At 36.2% G+C, this 12,252-nt stretch overlaps 1 protein-coding gene across 12 annotated transcripts in view; it reads right to left on the bottom strand.

Moving 5' to 3' along the window:
- The window catches only part of PTBP2 (polypyrimidine tract binding protein 2), a 53,744-nt gene that overhangs the window by 14,211 nt on the left and 27,281 nt on the right, over positions 1-12,252 (bottom strand). For all 12 annotated transcript variants that reach the window (XM_074596983.1, XM_074596982.1, XM_074596981.1 and 9 more), the window contains 3 exons: positions 11,782-11,925; positions 7,984-8,148; positions 7,797-7,907 (listed from right to left, as the gene is read on the bottom strand). In XM_074596983.1, coding sequence (XP_074453084.1) covers positions 7,797-7,907; positions 7,984-8,148; positions 11,782-11,925 — 420 coding nt within the window. The remainder of the gene's footprint in view (positions 1-7,796; positions 7,908-7,983; positions 8,149-11,781; positions 11,926-12,252) is intronic.

Below are 12,252 nucleotides of genomic sequence, written 5' to 3' on the forward strand. Positions count from 1 at the left end.
GCCAGCAAGGCTGTCCCTTCCTACCAAACGTATTATCACAGCTGACATCTCCAGAGCTCATGAAATCACTTAGAAGAATTACCACCATTAGCAGTCAACGTACAAGAACAAGTCAGTCAGTATTATTAGAACTCCCAAGTAATGGGAAAATAAAATAATTTTTTAAAAGTATAGAAACCTGACAATCTAGACATTGTCTCAACAAAGATTTAACAACCAAAGAGAAACTCCTGTACTTGAAACTCATCTTAAACAATGCCTTATACAATATTGGCAAAGCAAAGTCTACTGCCCTGAGACGCAGAATACAAGCTGAGGATTAATTCTGCGTTGTTGGGGTGGTGGTGGGCATCACCATTACAGAATACAGAATTTGCTAGCTTTTTTATACACAGTGGTAACACAGAATCCAAACCTCCTAATGTTGGTATTTGGGAAAAGAATCTCACTTGAACACTTACATCTAAAAAAAAGTATACACTGAGAATCAGTCATCAGTTTTAGACGACTTCTTACCTTCTAAAAATCCACTAAGATATGGATTAAAGGTAGGTCCAGTTTATGCAGCCAGAGCTTACTTATTGTCAAAGACAATGCCATTGCTATCAAGGAAATACTCATTCACATAATGAAGAAAACTAGGTACGAGTGAGATCAAAAGGCAGTCTCCTTTAGCTTTGTCCAAACCACAGGACCGTGACACAAAGCTCTAGTCTTCAAACACAATCAAGATTCATACTATACCTCTGTGTGGAGTCTGCAGACACACTGATTTATGGCTGGCAGAAGGCTTAAGTTAATGAAAATATTTTAGTTTTAAAAAGTAGAAAAACAAAATACATCTGTTTGTAGTTTACAGAGTAGTCAATGTTTAAAGGAAGCTGCATAAGTAACTAAAACTTACACTAAGACTGCAAAAACTCCTCTCTGACAAATTCAGAGACCAAATGTACATACAAAAGAACACTCCACAAGAGAAATCCCTTGTAGCTGGGATGCAGACAGTCTGAAAGAACATCCTGAACCGGAAAGGAAGGAAATGCACTCTTAATGAGCACTATAGTCACACTCTGGGAAAGGCTCCTTGCAGCAGTTCAAAACCCAAAAAAAAGACCTCACTCCACCCACCTCTACCAGCAGCGTCACACACCTCCAACAACAATGCAAGAAAGATTAACAGCAACTAGGGTTTGCTCAAGATTAACTGTTCACATGTAAAGTCACAACTGGGAATGTGTGTGTCCTGAGCTCCTACTTATATGCAATAAAAGAATGTGCAAAAAACCCTCAAACCTTGTTCTTCTCAAAAAGATATCCTGACAGTAGCCATACTGTTAGTGAATGTACATACAGACATCATCTCAAAGAACTCTAGTTACTGCTAAGAAACGCCTCTTTCTTTAAGCATTTATCTATACATACATTCACATGTGACATGGTACCACACACATGCCAAACCGAAGACATTAAGTATCATGGGACCCTTCTACAAAACGTATCATTCTTCACCTTGCCTGTGCCAGCAAACCCGTTACTTAAGACTCAAAAACAGAAGTATCAAAAGTTACGTCATCATGCCATACTAAGAGTGTAATCATACTGAACTGTTTCCAGGCCCCTGCCTTCCCTCCCTCCACCCTGTTTCCAGGAAGTACCCTCCTCCTGGACTTTCCCAAAGGGGAAAATAATTCTCATGAGTGCCTCAGCTCCTGCCAAGAGCTTGTCAGCAGACAGATTCCTGAAAACACATGTTGTGGGGTATTTAAACAAGGTGGCTAGCAGAACATAGAGAAGACCAACAGAAAACAGTGGTAGAAGTACAAACAGAAATCCCTTTCTCAATTCAGGCTGACACATAACCCAAGGAGAGATGCACATGCCTCAACGAACACAACGACCTCAACTGCAAGTGTACTCCTGTGCATGACCTCAGCTTCACAATGCAAACACACTACCATCTGTACAAGTTTCTTGACGGCCATTAAGATTGTTTTTGGGAGGGGAAAAAAACCCACCACCACCAAAAAAACCCTAACCAATAATAAACCACACCAAACAAAGAAAAAAAGATGACTCCTAATAATTACGGATGCTGCATGGTTCTACATCAACTACAGCAGTTAAGAAAGGGAGCAAACCAGAAGAATATCACAATTCCCAATACTAGTGAAAGTTCCAAAATAGTGGAGTTGGCTGGAAAGAAGCTAGTATTCCTAAACATTCAAAATATTTAGAAAGGGTCTTAGCAATGGAGGTTATAGTCACAAAGAATCCAAAATTCTGCTTTTGTCTCAACACAGCACCTTTCACTGAAGGCAAGAATAAGCAAGCAAGGCCTAACAGAAAATAGCAGAAATAGCGTGGGAAGTCACAGGGATCCATAACAGAGAGCTATGACTGTCTGTCACAGACAGTAAAAATGACCATATAGGGAATATCGACAAAATGGAAGTCTGCACCACAAAACACAATACTCTCCCATTTCTTAAAAATAATGTCAAACCACCCTCTCTTTTTGCTCATAGCAACCAGGAGGATGAAGAGATGATAACTGTTGACTGAGAAAAGATCCCACAGATTAAGAGGTGAGACAAGAATCTGTTCCAACAGAAAAAAAAAATAGATTATAAAAAAAAAGTTCAATAAACAGTATTTTCTCCTGCTGCTGATGTAATCAGCCACACGCAAGATCTTCTGCAAAAGGACAGTAAGAATTTCTATCTATCACGACACTTGGATCTCTCATTTCCCAATGTGATTGTCAGTGTTGAGAAGCGATGACAGCAGCAAAGGTGATCTCAGATGGCAAAAGTACTGTACAAAGTTACAAAAAGTTGTAAAATCCTGAATGACTGATGCAGCTCTCTAATGCAGCTTCATGCACACACAGATCTATTGGTAGGCTCTGAAGAGGAAGAATATTCCTAGAATCGTATTTTCTCTCAGGCTTTCCTCACCTGAGAGAAGGGCTTTCTCATGTAACGGATAGAGTTCACTGCTCTTCTTTTTATTTTCAGGGCTCAAAATGCCTGAAAATCCTTGTGAAAGAGGAGTCCCTTGAAAAATGATATATTCATTAAGAATTATGGTCTGATGAGCTTCTCCTGAGGCCTGTACAGAATCTGTGGAATGAAACACCCCTACAGGAGATGGTCAAGATAGCCCTTTAAAAATCAGGACAGGATATACCACTTACACTATTCTTTAGCTAATTCACATACGGCACCTAGAAGACAGACAGAGTTTGGCAGACAGAAAATGATTTGACGTTTTGATGTTCTCATTTCCCAGTTCAGAAATGGAGCCCAGAGATTTAGCTAGCAGGTATTTCTGGAGACACATGGCTTCAAGCCACAACAAGTAGTGTATCTGCCCCTATCTTTGTCAAGCACTGTAAGCACCTAAGATGATGATCTCTTGCAGGATGAGGATATCTTGAAAGCATTTACCAAGGTCTGATAAAAAAAAATTATAATCAAATTAGAGCGGAGGGTCAACACAACAAAACCATTGCCTTCTCTCCAAACTCATACAGAGAAAAGGAAAAGAGAAATTTAGTCCCCCCTCTTTCTCTTCTCAAAGCACACAAGGAAGGAGAAACTAGAATAAGATTTTTGGAAGGGTGTAACAGTTTAAAGCTCTAAAAAAAAAAAAAAGTAATCCTTACAGAACATACTCCAGTTCGAATAAGCCCCTCAAAGTAAATGAAGGTCATATGGTAAATATCTCTTGGGAGAGATGTGTCCCAAATACATACTACAGATATACATTTGAATGAAATTAATTCATCTTGAGACAACAGTCTCAGACAAAAGATGTTTCTGTGGCAGAAAAGTGTATGTAAAACATGTTCCACTATCCAAGATTATTTTTTTTTATGTGCAGTTCCTTGACTGAATGACCACTTGTATATCTTATTATTTTCTACAAAATTTTAAAATCCAGGACACAAACACTGTTGCTGCACTTCCTGATACAATGGATACAATCCAGCACTCTTCTGTTTACCTGAACACTACTTATCATTTCCGAGCACAAACTGTGCTCTTCAGGATTCAAGATGCCTGAAAATCCTTAATGCAATAATCACAGATAATTGCCTGTGAGCTACATATCTTATTTGGAGATGTCCTTGCCCTCCATTCCGGCAACAACTACCTGAAGTTCCTATTACAGGTTTTAAGGCAATGTAGCCCAGCAGAGATCTTTTGGCAGACTGCTACCAGCACAGAGCCACCCTGATGATGTCACTCAAAACAACTGGAAAGACGACATCTTGAACATAGAGTCAAACTGCAACAGAATCTCTGCAGAGATACTCCGAGTCACCTATAAGCCAAGTAAGGACCAACTGGCCAACTATAACAGAAACTCTCGATTAGACTTAGGGTATTTTTAACCCATGTTGGGTCAAGATGACTGTCATGCTCTATGTATGAGTCTCAGTTAATGCTCCATAAACAAGGCATTAATAACTCTATTACTATCCAAGATTTGACAAGAGTACGTTTGGTGTAGACAAAGACAACAGTCAAAGACAACCAAAGACAACACTCTGGATTAGACAGGTATTCAGACAGAAACACTGGCACTCTAATATTTCTATGGTGTACCAGATTACTGTTATTCAAATAATTAAGTCTGCTGCTTATGCTGAGGGTACTGATCATTTACTATGAAAATGAGCTATTTTTGATGCTTAGAATATCTTCTTAAGCATACAGACATCTCCAGGACATCATCTTCTGTTGCATTATGAGAAACACAGTAGCTCAATGTGCTCTACCATTGCACATTCTCAGTACTTTCTCCAACCCATGGCTAACACTGCTGCATTGCACAGAACCTGAAGTTCATCATCTTCACCTTTCCTTGCCAGTGTAACAAACTATAATGATCCAATTTGAGGGTGGTGATAAAACATGACTCAGTGTAGCTATAGTCTACTTTTACAGGAAAAGAGTTTCTCATGAAGCAAGTGGAGCAGGAATGCAATTTTTCACTACTTGCTCATTCAAATAGCAAAAGTGGTCCCACAGGGCTAGCCGCTCCGTATTGTACATTCTTGTCAGTGTCACTATTTTCTCAGAACCTTCAAATGAATTGCATCTCTCCTTGGTACTTACATCACTTGAGTTTTTCAAATTGCTCTTTAACTTCCTTAATAAGTCTTCAATTTCTATTAAGGCCACATTCTGATTTCCTGTGAAGAGTGCCAGTGGAAAATTAAATTTCCCCGTTATCTTCTATAGTAACAACTGATGGAAAACAAATTGAAAACTTCTCTACTCTTTTACCATGCTTTTAATTTTGAACTCCATGCAACTTTAGCGTAGCCACCACATCCTCTTGCTTCTACTGTATTTCCAGAGGTATATAAATTGGAGTGTTTTTTTCCTGTCATCTGACTGTTTCTTTCCTTTAGGTATTTTTGTTTAGGTGGCACTTCATGTTTCACCACAGTAGCTCAATCATAAGTACTATACTTATTTTCCTCTATATAGCTTGGGAGGGTAGCGGGGAAATCAAACCTTCCTTCAAATTTAGCATTCTTCAATACTTGCAGTTGGTATTACTCTTAGCATTTTATCTATTTATGTACAGATTGGTTAAAATAGAAAACTAGAAACCTATGACTGTTTCGATTTGTCACTAAGATAGGCTCCAAGATCACTCTGACAATGACTGTACATGCAGGAGTCACTGTTATTCAATGAAGTTTAGTCATTCACACATGAGCTACCACTAGTGAGCAGCTACCCTAATCAAAACATGCAAAATTGGAGAAACAAATACATGCTTTTTTAAAAAAAAAATAAAAATAAAAAAATTATGACCAGTACAGTATCCCACGAGCTAGTATAAGTTTGTCAGAAGTCAACAGCAAGAGATTCTTAGGTTCCTTTCATACTTTTACATACCTCATCCTTTTGTTATTTTGTCACTTCTTTATAATATATTCCTAGAATTACACTGATAATTTTCAAATCACTACAGTCCATTTCACAGATGCCATCTTTCCATTACATCTTCTGATAATATATGTAAGACTCAAAAAATGAAGTCAAAAGATTTATCACTTGTTGTCACATATTGCTTCAAAAAAATGCACTTTAAAAGCAGCATTAATGTCTATTACTAAAGAAATAACTTTCCAAACACTAATCAAGACTGAATTATAACGTTCTGTAACAAACATATTAGCATCCGTTTATCAAATATTTCAAATATGAATCTAAATGACTACAGTCAATTTCTGCAGCAATTGTAGTTTACAGATCTAGCTTATGTATTATATTTTAAACCCACTTAAAACCTGAAAGGTGTATCCCATTCAAGCAAATTTTTATGTATTACAGCAACGTATTTGCATCTCCCTCTACTCTGAGGCATGATCTAATATTTGCTATTATTCATCTCTGAAAAGGATATCTGTAATTTAAATTGTACTCCAAATCTACAAATACTTCCAGACTGCTTTTCAGGAGTAGATTATCTTAAAGTAGATCATCATAAATCAAGTTGCAAATCTTCTTGTTTTCAGCTAACTTTATTTTTCTTAATAGCACGAAAACTTATGCTCTGCTTCTTGAAAACATGTCTCTCATTTTTTGTGATTCCCTGTCTTGACCACCTCACACTCTTTTAATCAATACCCAGTATTTCATTTGGTGATGAGCATAAAAATGACCATCCTCCAACATTTAATGAAGGTCTTTATTTCAATATAGTCATCATTCTCTACAACAGAAAACTACATCTATTTTTTTTCTTTCCTCTACTAAGAGATAGTCATTGCCAACTTAGTCTGAATTGCAAGCTTTTCACTTGTTCCTGAAGTTCTCAAGTATTCTGTCACCTATGGCAATAAGCACTTTCTATGCTGCCAAGCAACACTTAACCAGCACATCAATTTTAATCAACCTTCTACAACCCTAGACTGCACGTGAAGGTTTAAAATATAAATTCATTCCATTTATCTCAAGGAAAAAATAATAATAATAAAAAAATCTAGCCTCGCCCTTTGGTTCAACTTTTCTATTGCCACAGATGTGAACATATCCCATTAAATTAATTCAAAACATCTGGTCTCGATGACATGCTGTTGATCTTTGTCATAATTTATCCATAGGCTCTCTCCTGCTATAATGAATAAAACCAGTGACCTGCTCTTGCCTCTCCTACCCAAGATAGGAGAGTTTCCTAGAAAACAAAAGTAAGATCCTGCTCTCATCTGTCACTGCTGCAAAGACTCTTCATTGTCTGGTCCCATGAATGTCTCTCTCTTCTGGACATTTATGGTTATAATAAAGTTTAGATTTTTTTTATTTAGGATACTATATTTAAATACTTTCACAAACCTATATCCAATCCAAAAATCACATCTTTGTTATAATGCTTAGAAAGTATCTAGCAACAGTAATCCAATGGGTTTACCAAATTTGCTGCTTGCAGTGAATTAATTATGCATCAACATTACATCCTACATTTTACTTCTGGTTGACATTTTCAGTATTGCAGTCTTGCGTATTATTTCATCTCTATGCAGTCTTATTAAAAATTTGTTCATAATTACAGACGTATACAATTCTTTAGACACAGTATCCTTAAACACTAATTTTACGCAATATAACAACATTGTATTATAACTCCCAGATATTTTTTAATCTCAAAAAATTCCCACAAGTGGTGAAAAAGAATGACACATTACCATGGTCAGTACTCTGTTATAGTAACATCTTACAAATGTTTAGAGTACAGGAAGGTCCCCAGCTTTGACAGAGAACTATACTTACTAGTTTTGCTTGCTGTGCGTTTACTGGATCACCATACTGCAGTAAAGCTTGAAACTGGTTATTCTTTGTGAATGTGATTATCTTCAATACAGCACCAAATTTAGAGAATATCTGCCAAAAACATTGTAAAGTTTTACACACAAGTTCCTCCCAATCATAGCTCAAGTTAAAATGAAATTTGGCTTACCTGATGAAGAACATCCAGGGTTACTGGGTAGTACATATTATCAATAATTATTCTAAGTACTGGACTCTGAGCTGGAGTCACTGCACTCTCACTAACAGTGGTCCCACTAATGGGAGCGTTTGTTGCCTGCACAGCCGTCACTGCCTGAAGAACAGCTTGGGCCCGCTTAAAAAAAAAAACAACAACAAAAAAACAAACAACAAAACAAGACAGGTTTTTAAATATTTCAATATGATAGCTAGAAATTAATTAGCAATATTAATATAGTTAACTTCAGAAACATAAAATAGTCCACTTATTTGAAACTCGGAGCTACAGACATAACACAACGGAAGTGCAATGCAGTCTGACTCTGTGAGAAGAGACAATAAAAATGAAAACATCAATTAATCCTTATGTCACAGTAAGGAGGGGCTTCAAACGGCACCAATATCAATCTTCCTAGTAGCAAGCTTATTGTTCTACTAGTAAGGACAAAGAAAGTGAGGATTTTGTAGTTTTCAAGACTCTTTATACTTTTTTCCTTTCCTTTAAAGAAGAAAAAAAACCCAACAAAAACCCAACCAACCAACAAAAAACCCCAAGCCTACAGAAACCATAAGTATATATCCTATTTTTCAAGAGACTGTACTACAGTTAACACTTCACTGCCATTTTAGTTATGTAGAAGGATCTGATAGGAAGGGATAATGATAAGCTAACACTTCCAAACTTCGCCTTTTTAACACAATGAAGTAATAGACAAGACTGAGAAGTGTCAGAAAGTAGTATCCACAGACAGGTAAACAAACTGGTGTCTGTTATCCACCCTCTTTCATAAAAAGAAAAACAAAATCCTCTCCATGTGTGGGGATTTTTTGGTTTTTAAACATAAGCAGGGTTTTAGAAATTCAAAGGTAACCACATGATGACACCACAAGAACACACGTCTATGTAACTACTTCCACTGCCAAAACCGACAGTATCAGAAAGATTAGATGTCTTTTTCCAAGAAAGAAAAAGTGCAGAAAAAAGGGTTTCCATTTAATACTTTCATGACAGTGGCCTTATGAAGCAAAATGATACAAAACAGAGAGACAAGTGAGCATGCCAGGTAAAAATAATAATCACCATATTAACGCATACCGCATATTTTAAAGGTATTAGAACTACTACACAATTTCACGTCTCACAACTTACATGATACTCCTCATACTGAAACGAATCAATGAGTAAGGAAAGTGGGGGCGGGGGGGGAAGAAAAAAAGACCTGGTGAACACTAGTTGGGAAAAATTTACCTCTATGTTTAATGTTAATTACTTCAACTATGTAAAAACATCTTTTGATAACAAAACATTATTTTTCCCCCCCTAGTGTATGAAATACACAACTTTAAAGCTGCCCCAGTATTTGGCTGAGTTGCGCAATTACTTCCTACTCCTTCTGTAAGCACAGAAGCAGCACATATCAATTAAAGCTCACTCCTTAAAGGGACTGGAAAAGTTTAGACTGTATAACGCAAAGAACCAAAACTTAGGAAGTCAATTTTAACATATGACCCTTATTAGAGCTATCCACCTATGCTTATACACCATATTTCATTCCACTAAATTTTATGTGAATACATGAAGGAATACAGGACTTAACATTGGCAGATGAAGATAAGAAGTTCAAAATAACATTTAGTATCCATATATACATAGCCACTTTTGAAGACATTCGAGTAGTACGTAAAGCTTTTTCTTATTTTTGCAAAATTGAAATTAATTTTAAAAGATCAGCTACACTGTTTAGAAAGTGTAACAGCTACTTATTTCGAAATGGTGCAATGTCTGAGCAGGAAGACTAAAAACATGCATTTACAACAGGCAGATGATTAAAGAGAATTACAGTTCCAGAGGTCATTCTGTTGTCAATTCTTCTGAGTCTAGATACTGTATGAAACAGGTAAGACACGTTTGTTTTAAATCTGAGTTTAAGCGTTCCTCTCACATTGTTTTGATGTCTCACAGGAAAAGGATTTTCATAGAATTATAACGCTGAGATGAAAACTTAAATAGTCCTTTTTGAATCTGTTTATTCAGAGCCAACTCATTCTAAGTCCATAACTAAAAATAATCTTGGAAGCTACTATTATTGAGAAATTCAGAGTAGCATAGCTTCATGGAACCTCTCCTACTTTATTTCTAAAGGCCTGGCTGTTAAAAGTACTCCTTGGTTAAATATTATTTTTTTCTACCTTCTTTATAACTAATATACTTGCACCTTTCTCCAATTTTTTTATCCTCTCTCTCCAGTTACATGGACTAACATCCTGACTTCTTCATATCTTCCTGCTTGACCATCCAGAAAAAGACAATTTCTAAATGAATTTGGGTGGATGAGAAAGCTTTCAATTGCAGATTAAGTTTTGAGTCTAAAAAAAAAAATTAAAAAAATTGCAGACAACAAGCATTATCTGCACCACCTTTATCTTTCATTACAGAAGAAAGTATATCCAACCTTCTTGTGCTTTACAGAATGTCTCATGAGATACTAGTTTCAGAAAACTTACTGCCAAGTACCAATTTGTATTATTTAATTCTAAATTAAAGAAATAGAGACCCGAGAGACAAGGAATATGTTAAAATTGGGTATTAATGCATATGGTGGCATAAAAGCTGCTGAAAATTCAGCACATCCTACATGTTCAAAAGGTGGACATGTGAAGCACAAAACCAGTATAACCACAGAAGCCAGACAACAATGTAAGAGAAAGCTCCGTAAGCGTGTATGTCCATACACGATACATGCAGACAGAATTCATGCTCTCTTCTCTTTTTTCAAAAGTAAATTAAGGTATTTATTTTTCCTTATCACTGACATTGGGGGTGGGTGGGGAGGAGGAATCTCAATTTTTAAGAAGTACCTTTAGCAGACAAACTTATCAAAAGATTTTTAAGGAACCGGAATGTTTAGAAAGATCAACAGGAAAAATCAACACTATACTTGATATGAACCAAGAAGTCTTTCAACAAATTACCCTGAAATTGTTTTCAACAGTAACAGCTATAATTTTACTATTTGCATACCTTACGTAAGACGGGACACAAATAACAGAAACTGTAACTTGGTATTTACACTGCCTTTTGTAACATCACGTAAGAAATTAACCTTAAAAAAAATCATCTGACTTTTGGTAAGTTGATGTCTCTCTTCACCGCGCCCCTGCCCCCCCCAAATTCATATGAAATAGTCACCATTTCTTGTTCTATTAAGAACAGACATATGCATCTATTGTGAAATAGGTTCTGTCAAGGCAAGAGCAAATAATTTTTTTGTTATTAAGTGTATTTGTCTCTACAGTGATCATGGAGTATTCGTCTCCGGGAACAGCAGATCACATGAGCTAGGGTTTCCAGTGCTACCAGGGCAATCATTCAAAGCACTGAAACGTAGGCATTAGCATCAGTCATTATCACTAGGGAAATTCAAACTGGCATTAGAATATCAAGCGTCAGAATTAGAAAGTTAATTTTTTCATCCTACGGTCTCTAAACTAAGATGAAAACTTATTTAATGAAAAAAAATGAAGCTAGAAGACACTTCAGAATCTTTTTACATTAAGAAACATTAAGAAAATTCATCATAATGGAAAGATCACACAGAAAACAAATCTTGTTCCACGTCACAAAATGGAATGATCATAGGTAAGACTACAGTAGTGTTAGAATACGGACAAAACCAAGTGATTTTAACGTATGTCACATGAGCCAAAATACATGCCATGCTTATTTTCTACTGTCTGCATTTGTAATACTACATAACAGCAAATATACCTGGTTAAGTGTGTTATCAGTCTTTAGTTCTTTATGATTGGAATACTGGATATAGATAGGTTGGTTACGAAGATGAGGTGTCACAGCAGAGTAGTAATTAACCATAGTGATAGCTGCTTCTTCTGTAGCAAGTTCCAAGAACGCCTGTAATTAAACAGTTAATTTTCAGAGCAGATAATCTTCATATCAGCAGCATATAAAAACACTTAAAGAGGTTTTAAAAAAAAAAAAACAAAACACTTAAAGGGTTCAATAACACATTTTAACAAACATCAGTCTTCAGATGTCATTCTCTACAGACCAGCTTTATTTGTTAAGCAACTCATCTGTGAAGATGCAGGACTAAATATTTATCTTACAGCTAACTTTTTGCTTTATGTAGCTGCCAACCATCCCCTGTTCCCAAAAAATGTTTACTAAAAGACAGTGTAAGTTCATTAAAAAATAAATGAGCAAAAGGCTTATTTTTTT

The sequence above is a fragment of the Larus michahellis genome, chromosome 8 (genome assembly GCF_964199755.1).
Source record: "Larus michahellis chromosome 8, bLarMic1.1, whole genome shotgun sequence".
NCBI classification, from domain to species: domain Eukaryota; kingdom Metazoa; phylum Chordata; class Aves; order Charadriiformes; family Laridae; genus Larus; species Larus michahellis.